This window comes from Hippocampus guttulatus, chromosome 8 (genome assembly GCF_054856545.1).
Source record: "Hippocampus guttulatus isolate MCC_2025c chromosome 8, RoL_Hgut_1.0, whole genome shotgun sequence".
NCBI classification, from domain to species: Eukaryota; Metazoa; Chordata; class Actinopteri; order Syngnathiformes; family Syngnathidae; genus Hippocampus; species Hippocampus guttulatus.
This window is the reverse complement of record NC_141268.1, coordinates 9,937,673-9,960,781: the sequence shown is the minus strand read 5'-3', so window position 1 is coordinate 9,960,781 and position 23,109 is coordinate 9,937,673. Positions and strand designations below refer to the sequence as shown.

At 42.2% G+C, this 23,109-nt stretch overlaps 1 protein-coding gene across 1 annotated transcript; it reads right to left on the bottom strand.

Moving 5' to 3' along the window:
• Positions 1-398: 398 nt before the first annotated feature.
• shmt2 (serine hydroxymethyltransferase 2 (mitochondrial)) lies at positions 399-23,096 on the bottom strand. The gene is made up of 12 exons (XM_086117269.1): positions 22,964-23,096; positions 15,566-15,757; positions 13,211-13,290; positions 12,060-12,260; positions 11,827-11,908; positions 10,234-10,356; positions 6,590-6,729; positions 6,346-6,508; positions 5,952-6,051; positions 4,940-5,095; positions 2,442-2,549; positions 399-2,322 (listed from the first exon to the last, which is right to left on the bottom strand). Exons 1-12 carry the CDS (start codon positions 22,994-22,996, stop codon positions 2,195-2,197), a joined length of 1,506 nt encoding a protein of 501 aa, XP_085973395.1. The 5' UTR covers positions 22,997-23,096; the 3' UTR covers positions 399-2,194.
• Positions 23,097-23,109: the final 13 nt, after the last annotated feature.

The window sequence follows — 23,109 nt, the reverse complement described above, 5'->3', positions numbered from 1 at the left end:
CTAACTACCCGGTACACATGTGAGAAATGCTATTCTTAGTATATTTTAATCTTTTACTTAACATTTTATTAAATATGAAACTAATTACGAGTTATATTTTCAACACAAAGTCCACTGAGCTGAATTTAAATGACTCCTTCCTTACACTTCAAAAGCAGTCTCGTTGTCTCAAGCTTCTACAACAAATTAAAACATGTAAAAACTGACCTTCCGATTTTTTTTAAACATATATAATATACAGTACTTCTCTCATTCGGTAGCCAAGCATGCTTGATTAAATTTAAATATTGGCGTGTAACCACGACATAAACATAATTGACAAATATTTTGTTTTTAAAGCAAATGAACCCAATGTTGAATGTTTTTTGTTTGTTTTTTTTTAATGAGAAGAGGCACGGTCCATTGAATGACATTTTATTTAGACTCCATCAATGTTCCATCAAACTATATGTTGGCAACTAAGTCAGTTGAAACAACATGAGAGAAACTAAAAGGCTGATGTGTTTTGGCAAAGTGTACTCTTTCAAGAGATGCTGTGCAAAAGAAGAATAGACAGACCCAAATTGATCACTGATGCAGTGATTATGGCGGTCTGTGACCTAACTATATCTTGAGGAAAGCAATATATAAATTTTGAATGTATGAGTTCTGGGGGGAAAAAATGAACAAATTGCCATTGAGTAGTATTTTGTCTTGTCAGTTTGTTTTCCCATCCGTCTGTGTGCTTGTCCTCGTTAGGGTCGGGGGTGAGCTGGAGCCGAACTTTTGACAAAAGAAGCAGGGTCCACACAGTCACATACACCACTTTTCCACCTCAAAATTTTTTTCTAAAAAAGCTGGTGCTTGTTCGGGGCCAGGGCCACTGCTGTGCTCAGTTGGTGTTTAACAAGTTCTTACGAAGAACGTGTTTGATTTTCCACGGGCAAAGAGCCAAGTAGGAGCCTCGTCATTACTTCATCTGTAAAGCATCCAAACGTCACTGCTTCCGTCAACATTTAACCAAGAGTGCTTGCGCTATTAATAATTATAATAATGCGCTGTCAGCATCTGCTAGGCCACTTAGCATAGCATTGATCATACTTGTATGTAGCATATTACAGTCAATGAAATGCAATCAGCAAACACTTCTACTGTATCTTTCTGAATCATTGTAGATGATCATGAAGCTGGCTGCGAATCGGTGATCGCATGCTATCTGGGCACACCCGCGATCACTCTTCTGGTGGGACACAACTGTGAGTTCGCTGCTCAACAGTTTGTGCAAAACCTTTGTGTGTCCAGGGAGATTATTCCTCTACATCTGCGATTGTCATGACACCCCCCCCCCCCCTGGTGTGGTTGGCGCCGGAGTCTGGCCCAACAAGTAATTGGGACCAGCTTAAGCAACAGTTTCAGGCACCAGAGGGAGAGCCAATTTAGGTGGTGGGGGAAAAAATGGTGCTAACCTGGGCACTAGCACAAGCACAGTGGAAAAGGGCCAATAGACAAACAAGCAATCACGCTGACATTGATTCACACACAAGGACAATTTTGAGTCGTCATGTTTTTGGAATGTGGAACCAGGCTGGAGAAAACCCACGTGATAGGAGAAATTGCAAACTCCACATTGGAAAGTCGGAGATGACATTCAAACTCAGAACCTTGGTGCAGATGTGCTGACCATCATGCTGGCCCCAGTTCCTTTTGATGCAACGAAAAATAGTTTGCAACGTTGCTTTGTATAATTCATGTCTGGTGAAAGATGTTGAACATGAGGTTGGAAGGCGTCACTGTAGAATGCGCTGACAATATCGTCACATTTATGCAGCTGTGACAAACATTTGCTTCTTTCAGAGAGCAGCAATAGCAGAGACTGTTTTCACGCGGCAACCCAGCTTCCTATAGCTTGATAATTTGATGTGCGACGATGTCAAGGTGAAAGGATCCAATGGCACGATGATGGTGAAAAAAAAAAACGGTCAAACTGAGTTACACTGCTTAAGTTGCTTTACAACATATTAAGACTACAGAGTGGATCTCCATGAGCAGTGGCAACTGTGTGGAAAATTGAACAATCTTTTGAATGTACAATAGAAAATAGGTTCTTCTCTTCTATAAAATATGCCAAATTCTATTGTTAAACCTCAATACGAGGCTTTTCTAATTTTTTTTTGTATTATTATTATTATTTTTTTTAACAAGACTGCCAATATCTCTAATGGTCATGGAAGCCCGGCATGGGGAAAGGCCTGGCGAACGCTTCCACACGCTGACGCAGTTCAGCGATACGCGCCACTGTTTCGGGGTCCTCCAGTAAGAAGTTCTTAAAGTCCTGGAGTTTTCCTGCGCAGAAACGGGAGAGATGATTGAAAAGTCATAGCGACGCAGGGCGGCCATGTGATTTATCACTAATTCACACCTTGTACTTGCATCGCCGTCGCAATGCGTTGCGCCGCACTCACCTGTCTTTTTCTTCACGTCCAGGGCGATCTGGAAGCCCTCGTCCATCAGCTCCACGACCCGCACAAAGTCGGCTTCTTTGAATTGCCTGGAGGTCAGAGCTGGAGCGCCTAACACACACACCAAGTAAATACATCAAACTAAAGTACTTTGTGGTACGAGTAACTTTTTGCTGAATGAAACTTAGCTAAGGGAGATTGGATTTATGAAAAAAGGCATTGATTATGTATGGTGCTGTGGATGTGTCTAGTCACAGCATACCCTGATTCTTGCCGATTTTTCTTCATGTTTGCAATTGCCATATATACAGTATATATATACACCGTATTTTCACGACTATAAGGCACCATTAAAAGTTTTAAATTTTCTCCAAAATGGACAGGACGCCTTATAATGCGGAGCGTCTTGTGTATGCACTGAGTTCCAAAACCTGACTGACAGCCGACACGCTGTTTATAAAGAGAAAAGGCGGAAGTGAGTGTGGACAGGCATGCGGCGAAGAAGTCCGCCAATGAGTGAAGGGTGGGCGTGTAAGTGGACGCTAAAGGGACGCCCCTAGCAGGTACCAACACCTGTATAAAGTGTGGCTATGTGCATTATTGCAAAACAACTTCGTTTTTGGTTTCTGAGAACCCCCGAAAATAAATTCTACAAAGAGACACGCCTACGAAGCTCAGTTCAAACTTCAAGCCATCGGTTATGCTTTTGGCATGCGTGCCCATCTCACAGCAGCGGTGAAAAACCAAGTCAAGCAAATGAACTCTGAGCTTGCCGTCATTCCCGGAGGCTTGACTAAAGAACTCCAACCGCTGGACATCGGCATCAACCGGGCGTTCAAAGTAAAGTTGCGAGCGGCATGGGAACAATGGATGATCGATGGCAAACACAACTTTACAAAGAGTGAGAGGCAGCGCCGGGCGAGTTACGCAACAATTTGCGAATGGATTGTGGCTGCTTGGACGAGCGTGTCTGCTTGCACTGTTGTTCGAGTTTTTGGCAAAGCCGGCATCATTTCTGTGGAGCCACATGGCAATGAGAGTGACTCTGACAACGAGAGGGAACACGGCGTTTTTGATGGATTACCGGTACTTGCACAATCGTTCAGTTCTGATACAGAAGATGAGGACTTTAATGGATTTCTGGGTGATGATTGATCGAAAAACGTGAGTACATTGTACGGTGGCTAAATAAAATACAACCGAACTCAGTTTTGCTTCCGTTGCCTTTTAAAAAACGTGTTTTTAGCGTGTATCCGTATGTCTTGGCATGCTACCATATGCTTCAAGCTAACGTGTTTTTAGCGTGCGCGCATGCATGCCGTGTTTAAGCTGGCGTATGTTTTACCACTGTAAAACTGTGCCCAATAATACAGTGCGTTTTGTCTATGTGTCAAATACAGAAATAGCACCCATTAATGAGACTGCGCCCAACAATACGGTGTGCCGAATGGTCGTGAAAATACGGTATATATAGATCGATATATGTAAATTTCCCCAGTGTGGGACAAATAAAGGATATCTTAATCTTAAATAGATAGATAAAGAGAGAGAAAATGCAGATATATTTATTCGTGCATTGTTGTGAATCTGCATAAAATGTAGATATCCATCAAGAAATGGGTTCTTGATACATATCTACATTTGTCTGCGATATACAATTCTGCTGACTATTCTTGCTACTGTTCACATCTCCGTAGGTAGTACTGCTGGCGTTGATGTCATTTTCAACTTCTTACATATAAATTATTGACACAAATATATTTTCGCTATATACAATGCTGCTGACTGTTGCTGCTGTTATGATCAAAATCACTTCTCTATAAAACAGTATACCGTATTGTTTTGTGTTTTTTGCTATTGTAAAGTGTCCTTGGGTGTCTTGAAAGGCGCTTGTAAATAAAATGTATTATTATTATTATTATTATTATACAGTCAATTTATTCACATAGTCTGACATTGACAAATATATATATATATATTTTTTTTTTTTTTAAATATACACACACACACGTGTATATATATACTGTATATAGTATTTAGTATTTATGTACAGTTGTCACATTGTACCGCTCGTCGTAATTATGCACACACAATATTTTTTTTTCTTCATGTACGGCGACTGTCTATCTTCTTGCTAAAATTCAATTTTCCCAATTGAGGGACAAAAATGGTGTATTCCATTTTATTAGAGGCTCTTTGTCATGGTTGCATGGTCGCTAAAGTGTAAATGAACCTAAGCATAAACGACAACATGGGGAGGTAATGATCTAGCCTTGAGATTATGAAAAAAAATGGGGCAGAGTAAATGAGGGAAACTTCCTGGAAGATGATTAAAAAGCTAAACATATTTAATTAATCATGCACTGCTTAGTGCTCATGGCTTAATTGGTAGCTGGCTCATTTCCGTATGAGTGGCTGTATTTTTGTATTTTGAAAACAAACAAACAGGATTATGTGAAGAGGCAGTGAAGCGTAAAGTGAATATGTTAACAGTCCCTTACCAAGCCTGAGGCCTCCAGGGGTCAGGGCACTCTTGTCGCCGGGGCAGGTGTTCTTGTTGGCCGTGATGGAGACCAGCTCCAGCACCCTTTCGGCCCGGGCGCCGTCGATGCCCTTGGGACGCAGATCCACCAGAACCAAGTGGTTTTCGGTCCCCCCTGAAACATTTAAACCAGGTTTTGATGTGATGAGCTTCTTAACAGAAGAGAATTGACTTTTAAAAGGTTGTATACAAGTACAGCAGTACCTCTACTTATGAAATGAATTGGTTCTGGAAGAAGTTTCTTCACTAGAACATTTTGTATGTAGAGACGCGTTTTCCACTAAATGCCCTAATCCGTTCCAAGCACCCCACCCCACCCAAAATTCACACAGCTTGTCTTTGTAAAGTTGGTTTAATTTTCAATTTCAACTTTTTTCACCCCGGCTAGTCACTTGATTTGTTCTTTCATTTGTTAGCGGTGTGGAACTTTTTTGGGGGGGGTAAGAGCTGACGGAAGTGGTGCAAATCTGGAGAAAACTCTGGATACAAGAATGTATTTTCTCCATATTACATAGAGAGCGGGGGCTTAACTGGAAATAAGATGTATTAATTTAGATTTTTCCATTATCAAATTATGCTGGTGGAAACTGTGTAAGCACGACAAGAAATGGACAATGCTACAGTAATGTTGACTGACTGGCTCATTACAATGACATTACTCCATTTTCACATGAGAAACTGAATTAATAAAAGTCATTAATTGTCCTTGCATTTAAATTATGTTTTTTCTCTCTCTCTCTTATGTACTTACACATTTTTCTTATTCCAGTGAACCTATTCCGAGTCTTCACAAGTCAATGAACTATGCTGACCTAAAGTAAGGATCATCCTTAGACAAAAGTAGTGCTTTGCTACAGTCTTGTTGCATTTATAGGCAATTAAAAACCATGATGGGGGGGGGGGGGGGTCAATTTCAAAGATTCACTATTCATGAGACGGCACTAGGACGCTGTCATTCCAAAACAGGTTACCTGACACCAGGGTGTAGCCTTTGCTAAGCAGCGCAGTAGCCATGGCCTTGGAGTTCCTGATAACCTGGGCAATGTACTCCTTAAACATCGGAGACTGAGCCTGAAACAAACCAACATACAGATTGTTGAGAATCAAAGTCATGCATATAGAAAACACTGCATGAAGAGAAAAGTTGACTAAGGGTGTTTGCGTAAACTATTACTGTATGAGTATTACCTCACTTCAGGACGCTTTGTATTTTAGTGTTTATGCCATGAATATATATTTGGTTTTAGTGGCGTGTTTGGTGTAATACGAGAGCGGCTCCAACTCCCGGAGACAAATTCATTGTATGTTTTAACATACTTGGCAATTCAAGATGATGATGATGATGAGGATTGAATGTGTTCTTACCTGTCGGAGTGCCACAGCAACACCCGCAATGGCGTGGTTGTGAGGACCACCCTGCAGCGAGGGGAAGACCGAGAAGTTGATCTTGTCCTCCAGGTCGTACATGATTTCCTTGCCCTTCTTGTCTACGGAGCGAACACCCTTGCGGTAGAAGATGAGACCCGCTCTGGACCAAAACAAAGAAGTAGTGGCAATGTGATGGATGTCAGCTACACGGACATTTTGAGTTAGCATGCGAGCACGTTACCTGGCTCCTCTCAGGGACTTGTGTGTAGTGGACGAGACCAGGTCGGCATGTTCGAATGGAGACGGGATGGCTTTGGCTGCGACCAGGCCGCTGATGTGAGCCATATCGGCCAACATGTAGGCCTTGATGTCTGTACACAGCTGGGGAAGAAAAATAAATAAATAAATACAATTCTAAACAAACATTTTTGATGCATAATTGACATCTGTGTGTGATTGGGGTCAATAGGTTAAAAAACAACAACAAAAAAAAGAGTCATCTTTAACCCATCACTGTCAAAATGCATTCATTCAATTCATTCATTTTCCGATCCGCTTTCTCCTCACAAGGGTTGCGGGGGGTGCTGGAGCCTATCCCAGCCATCCTCTGGCAGTAGGCGGGGGACACCCTGAACCGGTTGCCAGCCAATCGCGGGGCACACAGAGACGAACAACCATCCGCGCTCACACTCACACTTAGGGACAATTTAGAGTGTTCAATCAGCCTGCCATGCATGTTTTTGGAAGGTGGGAGGAAACCGGAGTACCCGGAGAAAACCCACGCAGGCCCGGGGAGAACATGCAAACTCCACACAGGGAGGCCGCAGCTGGAATTGAACCGGGTAGCTCTGCACTGTGACATTTAAATTCGGGTTGTGTATTTGACGATATGGAAAAAACACACCCACAGTGGTGCCCTTGAGGTAAGTGTTGAGTCTCTGATTTTTGCTTGCAAGTGAAAACAAAACAACTGGCGATCATACTGTATCTTGAAACACTCAAGTTCAATTACCAGTACTTGTATCTCGAGGAACCAATGCACAAAGTGTGTATATTTTCAATGGGAAGTGAAACTGAATGTTCTGTACTCCTCTTTTCAATAAACAAACAAACAAACAATCGAACTTTATATTAACCCTGGAGAACCCAAGAACCGTCTTCTTCTTTGGAAAATGATGAATTTTACATTAAATGCTTGCTATATGTTCACTGAACACCAAAATATGTGTTTTTTCAAATATTTAATGCTTTAATCCTAATTCAGGATTAGGGCCAAATTTGACCCTTTGGGATTTAAGGGTAGCATTTGAGTAGCAGAATTTATAGGGGTCAAATTTGACCCCATGGGTTCTCCAGGGTTAAACTGACACTTGCAGCCCAAATGAGTTATTCTACTGTGGATCCACCTCAACTTCTTGCTTAACTTGTTATGTTGGATTTCTGTTGATGGTGAAGTAGTTGACACTGAATCAACAAATGGTTGCAGTCAACCATGGCACTCCTTTTGCCTCAGTTCCTTCAAGACTTCATGAATCAATAAATGCATAATTAACTGAATTTTCAACAAACGAGTAATTGGTGGCGGTGGCGTTACTGCTATTATGATTTGCAGCTTTGTCCCATTCCGGGTCGCCACAGCACGTCACTCTTGTGATTGGTTTGGCATGTTTTTTTTTAATCAATTGACAATCTCACCTGGGATAGGTTGCAGCTAATGAGGACAAACATGATTTCAATTGAGAGCTGGTGTGTTTAACATGGCCACATGCTTCCGAGGATCCACATATGATGTTTAATACGACACCATGGGACAAGTCTTCGCCTTCTCTTGCCAATATTTATGGAGTCACCGGTAATAAACAGCTTGTGAGCATGCAAATGACTCGCTGGCGAGGTATCAGAGTACCGCATCCTTTTAGCGCTCCAATAAAAATGTGCATTATCATGAAAATCTTAACTGGATCACAACACGTTTGTTAGTGGGTTCTCTGGCGAGAGAGAGGGGGATGATCAGCCCCTGCTGGAGGGTTAGGGTGTTCATGTGTGTGTGTGTGTGTGTGTGTGATGTTTCGCTCCAAAGGCTAGCCAGGCAACGACATTGGAAATCTGTCAAGGAGCCGGCCAGTTTGTGCCATAAAACAGTGAACGGTTCCACGGAGACACGTTAGTGGGAAGGCTTGGGGAGGGGTTGGGGGGGTGTAGATATATGGCTCCACTTCAGGTGTAGTGGCGGAGTTGTTATGGATCTTAATAAAGACACACAGTGCTGTAGTGGCGGGACACTCCATTTGATGGCACCTTGCTAAAGTGGAGCTGTGCAACCAAGATGAATCAGCGGGTGGGTTTGACAAAGATAACAGGCTCTCTGGTGCACTTTGCGAGAGTGAAATGTGGTTTGAATTTGCTTGGAGTGTCTACCTTCACTGTTAGTCAACAAGAGAGGAAAATAATGCATGTGAACTTGGCAAGTACGAGGAGCCCAGCAGGACAGCGTTCGCTCGCTACTTCGCGGTTCAGTTATTGTGCATTGACGCATTGCAGATTTTCATTTGTGACCATAACTTCATGTATTGCAGTTTTACTTTGCTATTACTATTTTGGCACATTTTCCTGCTATTTTTCTTCCTTCCTACCAATCAAAAAATTTAGATTTATTTTTCGGGGAAATTAGTTTTTGCAAAACCAAGACGCATAAAGATTACACAGCTCTAATAAAGTCATGGAACTACAAACAACTAAGAATAGTTTCACAAGTACATGAAGTGATTCAATGAGATGCTGTAATATTAGTTTATTCACAGGTTTTTGGGAAAACCTATCCGCAGCCATCTCGTTACCTCTGCGTCCCACGTCCTAGACGCATAATTTTCCCGCGGGACGCACAGTTCCAAATAATGTGCGTTTTTGGGACGCAAGGAAATTTCTCAGTCAAAACAAAAAAAAATAATACAGTATTTTTTTTTCCAGCAACGATCGCAGTTTGACCATGGCCGCCATTGTTGTTTTGATCTCGCGTTACGTAATCTCGTGTGACGAGATTTCTGTTCTCGCGAGACAAGATTGGCGAGATCGGCCTTCACCTCGCGGGAATCAAACGATTGCCATTTGCCAAGTTGTGTAACGTTAAGACAAGTGTTGCAAACAAGTGTTGCGAAAGTTTATTGCGGAGATATCACACAGGAAGTAGCTAAAGTTTCATAGTTTTTTGCGATGATACGTTGACTTTGAGAAAGCCTTGCATCATTGGAAGCAGAATAAAGACAGGACAATTTCTGAACTCAAAGACTGAACCATGGGATGAAATAAGAACCTATTTCTCAGCAAATCTTGTATACCTGCATTATTTAAATTTTTGCAGTATTTGTTTATAAGAAATAAACCTATTAGCAATGTATATTGTTGTTGCTTGTGTTATTATCATATGCAATTGAATAAGTAGACCATTTCAGAATTCAAAATTTGGGACTCTCTAAATGCATAATGGGACGCACAGTTTTCTGATCAGCAAGTCCCTGGGACTCGCAGGGCTCAAACTGTAAATTTATCCCTGTATCCGTCGTTATTCACTGAAAAACCTCTGACTTTATGCTCAGGCCAAAGCCATTTCTTACACAAAATATTGCCTTGGCACCGTCTAGTGAGATGTTGTTGCAAAGTACTTATTCTGAGCTGAGGGGAGGGGCTTCCTTCCTTCCTCTCAAATGACCTGATTTCAGCAAGCCAAGAAAAAACGTGTGTAACGTTTTCTTTTAAACAGTGGGAAAAACCCCCGCATACAACCACTGCATATGACCTGAGGGTAACTTTGAGATAGGAGTTGTTAAGAAAAGAAAAAAAAAAAAAGTTAAGCGAGACAGGGTGAAGGGCAGAGTGAGGCTCGCGCACCTTCTTGATGCGAGCGTAGTCAATGAGGCGGGCGTAGGCGCTGGTGCCGGCGATGATGAGCCGGGGCCTGAACAGCTTGGCCGTCAGCTCCATCTGGTCATAGTCGATGAGTCCTGTCGCAGGCTGAAGGGCGGGGAAGCGTTGAAAAGGAGTAGCGAGGACCGGGGCCGGGGGGAGATTTAGGGTAGGAATTGGGAAGGAACCAGATTATATTCCACAAAGAAAGAGAGAGTGGAGGGGGGGAAAAAAAAACAATTTCAATATCTGAGACTCCTTTGCAAACAACATCAAAGAGAGATTATTTCCATTTGACGCTGCTATGTTTTAAGTACTCCAGCTACCTTAAAAGGAGGAAGGAATTTAGTTATAAAGAGAGATTTCGACACGTCGCATCAAGGAAGGGCAACTGAGGTGATGAAACATTTCAGGCGCCTGCTCAACTGAGGTGAAACACATCATAGGTTGTTTTGGAGACACTCCCTGCTCTTGTATCAAAATAAGTCAAATTAGAAGAAATGTGTTCAGCTTTCACTCCTCTCAAACTTGAGAAAAGGCAGGTAATACAAGGAGAGAGCAAAACAGCAGAAAAGATGCGAATGGGTGTTAGAAAAAGCGAGACAGGTGAAAGGAGCGAGCGGGGAACACTTTATTTAGATAATCTGATAAACTCCCATCTAAAAAGCACATCTACGGCTACCCCCTCGCTCTATCAAGCTGACCGTAGTGAGGGCAGAGCCAGCGGTGATGGCCGGCCGGCCGGCCGGCCTGTCGATTTCCCATTATCTCTCCCGCAGAGGGATCCCGGCTGCGCATGCATCACAAAGACCTGGACAGGGTGACTCTCAGGGCCATCCATCAGGCAACCATCGCTAGCGCGATTCGATGGACCCGAGACACAAAGATACCCATTCGATCCATTGGTTATCCTAATGCTAAATTGCTGATAATAATAATTAGGGTGGTCCCGATCCGATCCCCTGATCGGAGCTGATTTTCAAATGATTGGTAACTAATTTCTAAATTGGTAATTTAGAAATTATTTAATTTCTAAAGTCAAAATTAAATAATTTTATTTCTTTGCTTGATTTGAACCTCTACAGACTGAAAGCCATAAAAACATGTTATGCTAGGATATTTGAATAGCTTCTTTTTTTTTTTTTATTTAAATAATTGAGAGAATTTGGATGGGCTCTTTTTTTCTTCTTGATGCAATGCCAAGGAATCGTATTGGATCTCGGTCTTGGCAAAATGAAGTAACTATGATTTGAATGAAAGTAAATAAAAATAAATAAATAAATAATAAAAATAAATCTACCCCTAAAAAGATACAGTAGATTTTCACCTGTAAACATGTATTTGCAATCATGTTTGAGCATTTTGTCAGAATAAGCATAAATTACAATTGAGTGCACAGTGGATAAATGGGCGGTTATTGAGATGTCTCCTATACTATGTTCCCTAAGGACAGACTGTCCCACGCTTGGAAAATATTACGAAACTACATGTTCGCATGGTTGTTTGTATGCATCTCTACTGTCATGACTTTAGGATCATAAACAAGTCGTACGGAAAGGGTAAAGGGGCTCTACTTACATTGAGTTTGTAGGGCATGGACTCAAAATAGATGGAGGTGGCCGAGATCCTCTTCACATCTGACATGTAGCCATGGGTCAGACTGGAGGGAGTAAGGAGGTAGGGGGGGAGCAATAAAACACAACATGACTGAAAAAAACGCACCCATAAACAGTGAATTCAATCGTTTTTTTACGGAGAAATTAAAGGACAGCGCATATCGTGTCATGTGGAGATTAACAGTAGCTACTGACTGGCCTCCATCTGGAAGGTCCAGACCCATGATGCGGTCATGGGGGTTGAGCACGGCGGTGTAGACGGCAAAGTTGGCGGGGGAGCCCGAGTACGGCTGGACATTGACGCCCCACTTGGCCGGGTCCAAGTCAAAGGCCTCCAGGGCTCGCTTTTGGCACAAGAGCTCAATTTGATCCACCACTTCTGCTCCGCCGTAGTATCTGTAGATACGGACACCGGTCAACATGAGCAATACTATACAGTGGCTATAAAACGTCTACACACCCACACCCATATGCGAGGTTTTCGACATTTAAATACACAAACCTTTTATTTATGTATTTATTTACCATTTGATGAAGTTGGGATATGCTGTTAAACATAAATAAAAAAACAATACAACGATTTTCAAATCAGGTTCAACATACAGTATATGTAATTGAATACATTACAAAGATAAGGTATTTAATGTTCAAACTGCTAAACTTTGTTTTAGCAAATAATCATTAACTGTGAATTTAAAAAAAACAAAAACTTTTTTTACCATAAATGCGACCTATAAAATGTACTGCTTGATTAAAAAAAAACAAAAAAACATTTGTTTCGAGAGGGGAAGCAAAATAAAAACATTTTCCCTCATGTGTATGGAAGATCTTGTTGTGATCCAGTGAACCTATGGCTTGACCCTCTTGCTCTTAATTCCAAAAGTGATATTTGGCACAAACAAATCGCTTCACTGAAGCATCATGCTTTGGCCTAAACAGGTGGAAGAAATGATGAGCATTCCACTTTTTGTGGAGGATCATGTGACCAAAACTGGACAACAGGGTAGTGTGCTTCCTTTTGAGTTGATGAGATGATGGTTTAAAGCCAAACTTGCTCAAAGTTGTTTTCTTTATGGACAAAAGTTACATGCAGTATTTATCATTTATTTATACAAATGTGATCTGATAATAGCTCTTTCGGAGATGTTATGCAAAACCAAAGACATGGTAAATATTTGAAGTTCCTGAGACCACTTGGTGTTTGACAGGGTTCCGCCACATACCTGTGCCGGAAGCAAGTGCTGTCACCTGTTTTATTTGGGATCTGTGAGCACATTTGCATCCCTGTGTTTGCACGTCGATTAACACCCCTAACGAGAAAGTGTGCAGCAAGCTGACACACTCACCTTTTCCCCGGGTAGCCTTCGGAGTATTTGTTGTTCAGACAGGAGCCCTGAGCCTCTAGAGCAGCTCGGCTGCAGAAATTCTGCGGCGAGAAAACAAACAAAAAGTGTGCGCATGAACTGCACCAGTTGACAGAAGAGACAAGGACGGCAAATTAAACACTGTTTGGCAATAACAGGTGAGGCATCCTTTTCGATAACTCCATTGGACGGGCAAGAAGAGGCACTCTTCGAATATTTGGGGTGGGGTGGGGGGTTGGATACAGTAATCCCTCGTTCATCGCGGTTAATGGGGACCAAAACCACCCGCGATAAACGAAAATCCGCGAAGTAGCGTCCAATTAACATAAACAGGTAAAAAAAAATTTTTTTTTTTTTTAAAGTCCACCCGCGAGAAGCTGCAAAACAACAGCGAGTCACATAGAGCAACATATACAGTACTGTACTCCATTTATATTTTAAAAAATATATATACAGTATATATACAGGTATATATATATATATATATATACATATATATATATTTTTTAATATGTTTGAAAAAATCCGCGATGCACTGAACCCGCGATAAACGAATCACGAAGTAGCGAGGGATCACTGTATATTTTTCTGGAAGGTCCAAATTATGTTTTTGTCCATACAATGGACAAAAACATAATCACGTTCATGAGAATGTTTGACCTTCAATCTCTGAAAATTTAGATCACTTACCGGAGATTGTTTGCCATTTCAAATAAGGCTGTCACCATTGAGTATTTTTAGAATAGATGATTCAATCTTTTCATCCAGTTACCTGATACAATTTTATTTTGCATTAATGTGCATGACAAACCCATTTTTTTCCTGATTAGTGTTTATTGATCAGTTGTTGTTGTTTATTTGGTATTGTTTAGTGATTACAAAAAACAACTAAATGCTCAAGCAATATCCCACGAGAGACGGATGTCCATATATTCATTTTCGAATCCGCTTATCCTCACAAGGGTCGTAGTTGTCCCAGTTGTCTTCGGGCAGGAGGCAGAGGACACCTTGAACTGGTTGCCAGCCAGTCGCAGGGCACACGCATAGACGAACAACCATCCACACTCACACTTAGGAAGAACTTAAGAGTGTTCCATTAACCCGCCACGCATGTGTTTGGAATGTGGGAGGAAACCGGAGTACCCGGAGAAAACCCACGTAGGCACGGGGGGAACATGCAAACTCCACACAGGAAGGCCCAAGTCTGGAATCAAACCTTGGACTTCTGCACTGTGAGGCCGACACGCTAACCAGTCGACTACCGGGCTGCCGAGAGACTTGATGTGCTCACCAAAGTTTTTGTAACTGATTCAGTTACTGGTTCTGTCAATTGTTTTACAAATGCCACATTTTGATCACACAAAAGATAATCAGTGCTTGTTCTTGAAATCAAAATAATGTGACACTTATCGGAGTATTTTTACCATCTCATATTAATTCAAAAAATAATTGGTTTGTCAATTTTCCCAATGGTCGATCAAGGAAATTAATTCACCCCGATTCACCCTCGTTTTCAATGTATAAAAGCGAACATTTTTGGCAGGATGCCTATATCTGATTTCATAAGAGCGGGGGAAAAAGCATTTGTAAGCGCTTGTATAATCTACAATTCAGCAGCATCATAAATCACAGCCTTCAAATTGATCACTAAAATAAATGATCATAAATAAATAAAGATAGCTCTCTCAAAAGGATTACATTAAAAATAATCCTGGCAAAAGGGAGGATTTATTGCTGTGCTGGAATTTAATTCAGCCTCAGATTTATTTATTCGTTGTCATCCTGCCTCATACAAGCGCATACGTCGGCCAAAATTTGGTTTCAAATGCCACGGCGGTTTCATATATATTTTCCGTGTGAGGATGCAATGAGGAAATATGTGCATGTGAGCGGTTGCGCTTTTTGTGAAAAATACACCCCGAGAGCTTGTCTGAGCCGCATTGAGCTCTCCTCAGGCTGGCGGCACGAGGCGTGGAGGAGACAGAATGAAGATATCAGAGTTATCTTGCGCCAGAGTGGCGTGGCTTTGTGTGGAGAAGCGGCCGACACACTTTGCTGAACAGCTACTGTGGCGAGGAAAAAGCAGGCGGTGGGAAAACCTTATCAAGTACGTTTTCACCTCTTCCGGCCATCAAATGAAAACAGCACACGAACCAAAGCTGCTTTGGTGCGAGTGAAAGTGTTTTGCACAACACGAGGAGCAGAAATGAATGATTAGGCAAGGTATAAACTGACCTAGAAAACATCATTTTGCAACAGGGTGGTGCTTACCAACCACCGATAAAAACCGATCTTGTGAACTTTGATCCACATTGATTTATTTATGCATTTATTTACCTCTGACGCGATTAGCTCCAATCCACGACATTGTCGGTCTTTCTCCTTCAACAGCAGGTCCCACATCTCCGGGTCGTCCTGAGCCAGACTTTCTTGGCCTGTCCACGGTCGCTCTTCATCCGCCACATGGCTGGCAGCGTGGGACTGTTGCCCGCGTACGCAGATGCGCGCCGGGGCACGCTGACACAATGGCTGTGGGAGCAAACCAAAAAAAAGTATGCTTTGCGTCTTTTTTTTTTTTAACACACAGCTTTAGAGACATTTAGACAAGCTAGGAAAATGTTTGAACTGAGAGGTTTCAACAAAGAGACTAATTCAGCTAAGTCATTCGTTGATGATCACTTTAATAGTCCAGTACCCCCCCCCCCCCCCCCCCGACCCCTTGCCCCCTCTTCAGCCTTAAATTGAAGATTTCTAAAATGTAGCCTGGAGGAATTAGACACACACGTTTTTCATGATATGAATTATCAGCATGGTTGTTCATTATGCTGCCATCAGCTCTTTTACTCAGCGTATTTTATAGCCTCAGTGTACTGAAAGAGAGAATGGACTCAGCATTTCTGGTTTATCTAATCTGAATTTGGCCAGTTTCACTGCTGCGACGTTCAACCATTTGAGTCTGTGTACGCTATATCTGGACCTAAATATTGAGCCATACTTGCCTTCGCCAAGTCTGAATGCGTTTTCCAATGTCATGCTTTGAAACATGTGGGAACGCATCGTTTTGTGTTCCATTATGAGCTACAGTAAGCAAGGCCCAGGTAAAGGCAGGGCTGGATGAATTTGGTGTGGAAGACGTCGGGGGTCAAGTTTATCCCCATCAAACACCTTAAAAATGTTCTTCCCTATTCCCCTCCGCTGTCTGGTCTAACAGCCATCTCTTAATACGACACAATGAAGTGAACCCCAACCTCTTGGCGGGGGATAAGGACCGAGGCCTCCTGCAAATGACGACAATCAAATCGACAACCACTCATTCAATCCTATCAATCCTCCCAGTTACAATACATATTTGGCATTTTTTGTCATCAATGGCAGTGTTAAAATGGTTAATAGTTGTCTGTTGATTCCATAAGATGGCGGCAAAGTAACAGTTATTGATTTGGTGTGAGAGCAAAAACAGCAAATAGGTGAATGGGACCCCCCCCCCCCACCCACAAGACACATACAAACGAATAAATACATAAATAAGCATTTCAAGGGTGCTCTTGGGGGGCTAAACGGGACCATGCGCTTCCTAACCAGATGTATGATAAAAATGCCATTTTAAATATGGACAAAATATGTGCAAGCAAGCAAAATATGTCCTCTAAATATTTCATTTTTTAATAAAACATTTCTCACTGCATGTCCATAAGATAGAGGGTTTGAAGCAAACAGCAAAATAACCACGTAATGTGATTTTGTATTTTTTTTTCCAGGCCAAAGGACTCTCTTGCATAAAAATGATCATTCAGGGATGCGCGGTAGGCGTCTTAAACCGTTTCACTTGCTGTGTACAGTGGGAAGACGGTTCCCAGGATACCGCTCAATAGACACAGAAAAGGAGACTGTGTAATCACAATGAAATGTCTGAAGGTTGATTGGGCTCACAACAGATTGGTGGCCTTGCGTCACTTAATCAGCGGTTAAAAATGACAACTGATGTATCGAAACCACCCCTGGCACTGCGACTGTGTAGTTATCGTCTGCCATGCGTGCCAGGGCGTGAGGGACGGCCTCCCTTGAACAGCGCCATTAAAAAGCAATTAAAAAGCTCGGGAGTTGACTGAAAGTGAATACAAAAGCACATCAGCAGGCTCAGACAATGCAGCGCATGGTGATTCACATTTCGCACGCTGAAGGAACGCAAAGTGTTGCTGTGTTTCCTGAAAAGATCAATTTTCTGTACTGACTATCATGTTCAGAGCGAGTCAAATCCATCTGATAGTCAGAGCATGATATATCGGATTGGTGTCCGGACAATTGCGGGTCATTTGTGAATGGCAAACTGCTCCCGTGCCAGCTGCTTGCAAGTCAGCAATGCGAACCACTACACAACCGAAGACCTGGTCCCGGGTAGATGGGAAAGGAAACACCTCCTGATTGAACATCCAACCCGCCTTGAGCTGTACTCCGGCAGGTGGCAAAGAGGACAATGGTGACACGCCGAGGGAGGCGGCGGGCGCGTTAGTGGCAGAGGCGCTCGACTCTCTGCTCTGGCCTTCTGTCACCTGTGGCAGTGAAAGTAGCCGAAGGGGAGAGCAACCCCTCACCCCCTCTCCCCTGCAGGAAAAAGAAGCGGCACAGGGGGAGTAGGAGGCGACGATGGGCCGGCTGCTTCTTGCTGAGAAATCACATGGGTCATTAAACCTTGACGGAAACTGTCCTTTGCTGTCTGCGCTTCTGTGGAGGGAGGGGCCGGAGCAATGGCACAGAAAGCCAGGAAAATTCTTACCATCCCTCTCTCCTCCTGTCACCTTACGCTGCTTAGCAGCCGGCGCCAAGCGGCACCAACATGGCCTTTTTTTTTTTAATATTAGCGTTTCATCAAATTTGCCTCCAAGTAGAACGGGGCTGCTTTTAAACAAACACATGGGTCAATTCCCTGAGGTCTAACATGCTGCCAGCTCATTTCTCCTTCCTGACGGTTAGTGGAGATTAATTAATAATCGCGGCCATAAAGTGATCCGAAGCGCACAAGAGCCAAGGCATGAGAACCAAGTGTGTCACATGTGGACTATTTTTAGGCGACAGATTAGCTTGGTGGTCCAAGGTGAACTTGGAAAAAACACCCAAAATGAGAGGCAAGATATTCAATTAATCTTAATCTCTAAATCAACCATTATCTTGAAATAGTGGAGAGCAAGTGTGCCTCACTTTTCTGAGGTTCGAGGCGAGAACGTCTGACCTTCCTGTCTATGGGTTCTCAATGGATACCCTGGCTTCCAGATACGCATGTTCGGTCGATTGAACGGTCTAAATCACAGGTGTCAAAGTCAGATCTGGCCCCCGGGCCACATCATTTTATGTGGCCCGGGGGCCTTGTCAACTTCTGTGATGTTTGCTAAAGTCTGAACCAAAATTTCAAATTGTCATATATAATGTAATAATTACAATGTTTGAACAATCCATTATTCTTGACTTCTGATGTCGAAACTAGTTATCTATTTGTTGTTCGCTGTGTATGTAATATGTGGAGGCGGTTAAACATTGATATGGTTTCACAAAATTCACGGTCATAAAGGCTCTCCAAGGGAAACCGTAACGACAATGTGGCCCGCGACAAAAATGAGTTTGACACCCCTTGTCTAAATAGTCCATAGGTGGAAACGTGAGGGTGAACGTTAGTTTGTGCCCTGTGATTGTCTTGCGCCCAGTCCGGGTGTGTACATTGCTTCTCTTGCCAAAACTCAGCTCGGGTAGGGTCCAGTTGACCCCAAACCTTAATGAAGACAAGCGCTATAGAAAATAGATGGATGGGGCAATGGATGCAGTGCACAATTTGATAGAAATTTTGGGGCAAATTCCGCTGGAGTGTCAGTCAGCGCTGGATGTATGGCTGCGTTCCTACTGCAGAGCTCAGCGGCGCTCTTCTTGCCTCGGCTTGGCAACAGTACGATGGGAGACTGCAAAAACAATGTGCCAAACGGATTCTATCAGTGAAAACAAGGCACACCAACAAAGAGAGCGACGATATTATGTATTTATTTCTGAGCGGGGGGACGTACCATGCAGTGGAAAAAGTGCATTGGTCAACAAGAGCCGTTTATTGACCAAGCCTATTATTGAACACGTTTTTAATGACGACCAAGGGGATTCAAATGTGTTTATGTTTTACATTTACTACGGATACAGTAATACCAGAACATCACTCCACCGATGTTCCATTTATATAGATACCGCAGCTATCACCATTCCGCAAACACGCTGCATGGTTTATCATCCTGGAACTGTACTTCTTGCTCAAAATGTGACTACAGGCAGTTTTACCTTCCTTGTCACAAAGAAAGGTGATGGGAAAGGAAAGTAAAAACATTCCCATCATCCCTCCTCTGTGTTATTGTTGCCCATTTCCTGAGGCGACTCTTGAGGAGAGTCAATTTTATAGATGACTGCCATCCATCAATGGTCATACCAAACAATCAGCCAGGAAAAACAAGAAGAAAAAAAACGAGGGGGGATCATATAGAAGGAAGGAAAGATACGTGCGGTAGTAGCAAAAGTAGAAGCATCCGTCAGTCTGGCAGTTTCCTTTGCTCTGTCAGTGGCTAATAGGAAGGCTGTCCGTTACAAATTGCCCCGTGATTCAGTCGGGATGACACTCGACTGAGGAAATCAGAGAATGGCCCTGAAGAGGCGTGCAGTGATGGGAGGCACAGCCCAGAGCGACTTCACTCGACCCAGGTCGGAGGTTTGCCAGGGTCACAATCAATACTTTGAAGACCTCGGTGAAGCCAATCGTCAAGTCGCTCAGCTGTCCGCTGCCATGGCATGCGTCTACGCTACACTGGGGCATCGTGTAAATCCGTGCGCTGTTTAACGTGGTCCAGCCTGAAGCCAAACGTTTAAAACTAGCTGAGTGAAACTGTGTGTTAATGTTGCATGACGATAGTTACATTAGGTACATTATCTGGATCCAATCCAGCAAAAAGCAGAAAAACGAGTAGGGCTGTATGAATCAGTTCACCTCTATAACTATTTTATTGTGGTTCTATGATGAACGAGCACATTAGACTGAGAGCACAGCTGCAACCAAGTCGAGACTGCGGAGTGTATTGTATAACTGTAGCATGAGAGCACCTAGAGCACAGGTATTTGTATTGTCGACTGTAATCCTCTGCTTTTCCCAAAAAGAGCTTGTCAGGTGAACAACATCCAAAACTCTGTAGCACAAGTCCTGATAAAGTCCAGAAGGCGGGCCCACATTACACCGGTTTTAGAATCACTGCATTGGCTCCCCGTGTGTTTCAGGATCGATGTTTAAGGTTCTTCTTAGGGCTGGGTGATACGGTAACAGTATAGATCATGATACACAGTTAAAAATTAAGAATAAAATATTTTTAGGCAAAGATTAGTTATTAAATTAATCATTTCTAAATACAATAGCTGAATTGTATACTCCATTAGAAAAAGCTAAAATGATGAAATAAATAGGGAGTGTGATCCGGATACTTTGGAATATTTACAAAAATTTAATTTACTCAGAGTTGTTCAATAAGATCAGTGATAGAAATCATTATATTGTTAAGAATAACCAAAAAATATGTACACTCAAAAAATAATAAATCCACATTAAATTTAAAGACTGAATTTCAAAGGCTATCCACAATCAACGCGCAAAGCTGATTTTCTCCTTCAGAATTCCGAATGCGACCAATGTGACTCAAATGAGTGACACAGGTCTATTCGTGAGGACAACACATGACTTTAATTATTTTAATTCAAGTTGGCCTGTGACACTGCCTAACCAATTATCAAGCAAGCCAACTAGGAACAAGCATGTGAATCTAAGGAATGGAAAAATTATAAAACTGTCCCTGAATTATCGGTACATGACATTTTCGAATCACTCCTTGTTATTCAGCCTTAACCCTTAAAAGATCAGATTCTGACAGTGTGACCAACATTTGGGGATAACTATGATGATGTGATGTTGTATCCATTTATCAGTGTCCTGGACGACAATTCACTGAAGGCATTCAGCATCTTTTCAAATTCACATATTTCCAAGGAACTGCAATTTTGGGCTCCTCAGAATGCCATTCTGTAATTTAGAAACCAATTATTACAAAGTCCTGCCAACAAAGTTCTATGTTTAACTGTGAAATGAAAGAGTTGGTGATGGCAGGAGTCTTCTGCATGTGTGTCCGGCTTTGGACATCCTTTCACTGTACAAGTGGAACAAAATTGTTAGTACCCTCCCATCAAAGCAGATGTGTCAAACTCAAGGCCAGAGGGCCAAATCCGACCCGCCACATCATGTTATGTGGCCCGCGAAGGCAAATCATGAGAGGCATGATCCTTCCTCAAATCTGCACCGAAATGTCAAATTGTCATGTGTAATAAATAACGTTGAGATTCTGCAATAATTTTGTTCCCCTGTTCACACTCACTTCAACAATAATTCAACAAAGTATTATACGATCCATCTTCATTCATGTAGCGCTTTCACAACAGCTGCTGCACTAATAATAGTTGACATGTCTGATTTCAAAACTAGTAATCCATCAATTTGTAGCGTACAAGTAATAATGCGTTGAGACAATTAAACACTTTTGTGGGTTCACTCTCAAAACGGCCCTCTGAGGGAAAACGTAACTCCAAAGTGGCACGTGACAAAAATGAGTTTCACATCCCTGCATTAAAAAAACAAAACCTCAAAATAACTTGAAAATGACAATTTTCTATCTTCAAAGTGGCAAATCCTGATGTGCATGGTCATCACTGAGTTAGGCCAAGAAATGGGCTTCACCAGTTAGAAATTATGCACTGTTGCCAGGCATAAACAAAAGGACACAAATCACAATCATTCACCACAATTAAAACGACAATTGCAATGTAGTTAACAGAAATGCAACGCTTACATTTTCTTCTTATTGTTATGTGTGTGGTGTGCCGTATTGTTCATCTCAAGTACACCATAAACGAGAAGAGCCAAAAGTAAATAGTTGCTGATTTTCCTCATCATATTGAGAGTCACTAACATTTAAAAAATTGGCTAAGATGTTAAAAATTGTTATGCATGTACCCAATTCTTAAACTTTGTGTCCTACAATCACCCCCAGGTGATTTTCTCCGGCACACACAACCTTATCACTTATTTTACTATCAAAACCTTTCGTTAATATTTACTGACTACCCTTGGGTGTTTTTCACGTTCTAGCTGCACTTTGGAACCTTTATTGAGGCTAAAGACTAAACATTGATAAATCCTTGTATGGTAGTTGACCTGATGTGGGTTTAAAATAAAATTGTGCATAGTTAAATATTGTCCTCACCGAGATAGTTAAAGAAAAAGTTTTTTTTTAAAACGAATCAAAACTATAACTATTAGCTGTGATGCGATATTCCATTCAAACGGGCACACTAGTAACAGTCACTGTAGTTCATGATGAAATTGAGCAGTGGCTGTTGCATCATTACTGCGGCCATACTGACATAATACACACACGCTGGCTAGCTTTGCACTCCCAATGAGCCTTAAACACAAATGGACAGCAGGGAAAACACTGCATATTTAAATAAATATAATGAAACGTGAAATCATACCCATGAAAAAAAAAGCCGGTGTTTAACAATCACCTCGTTACCGGCGGAGAGCAGCTTGTGATTAAGCTAACGAGCGATGTGACTACTAAATAATTCAAAATCATGCAAAATAACAGAATGAAAACACTTTCTTATTGAACCACTCACCCGGGCCAGTTGTCTCACGGCGAAGGACAGCATGTTTCCAGTTTACCAGGCCGGTTAGGAGGAGAAGCAATTCAACCTGCAGCCACACTGCTGTCACACACCCCGAGAGAGGGCTGATCAAGTTGCTAGCAACAGCTAGTGACGCG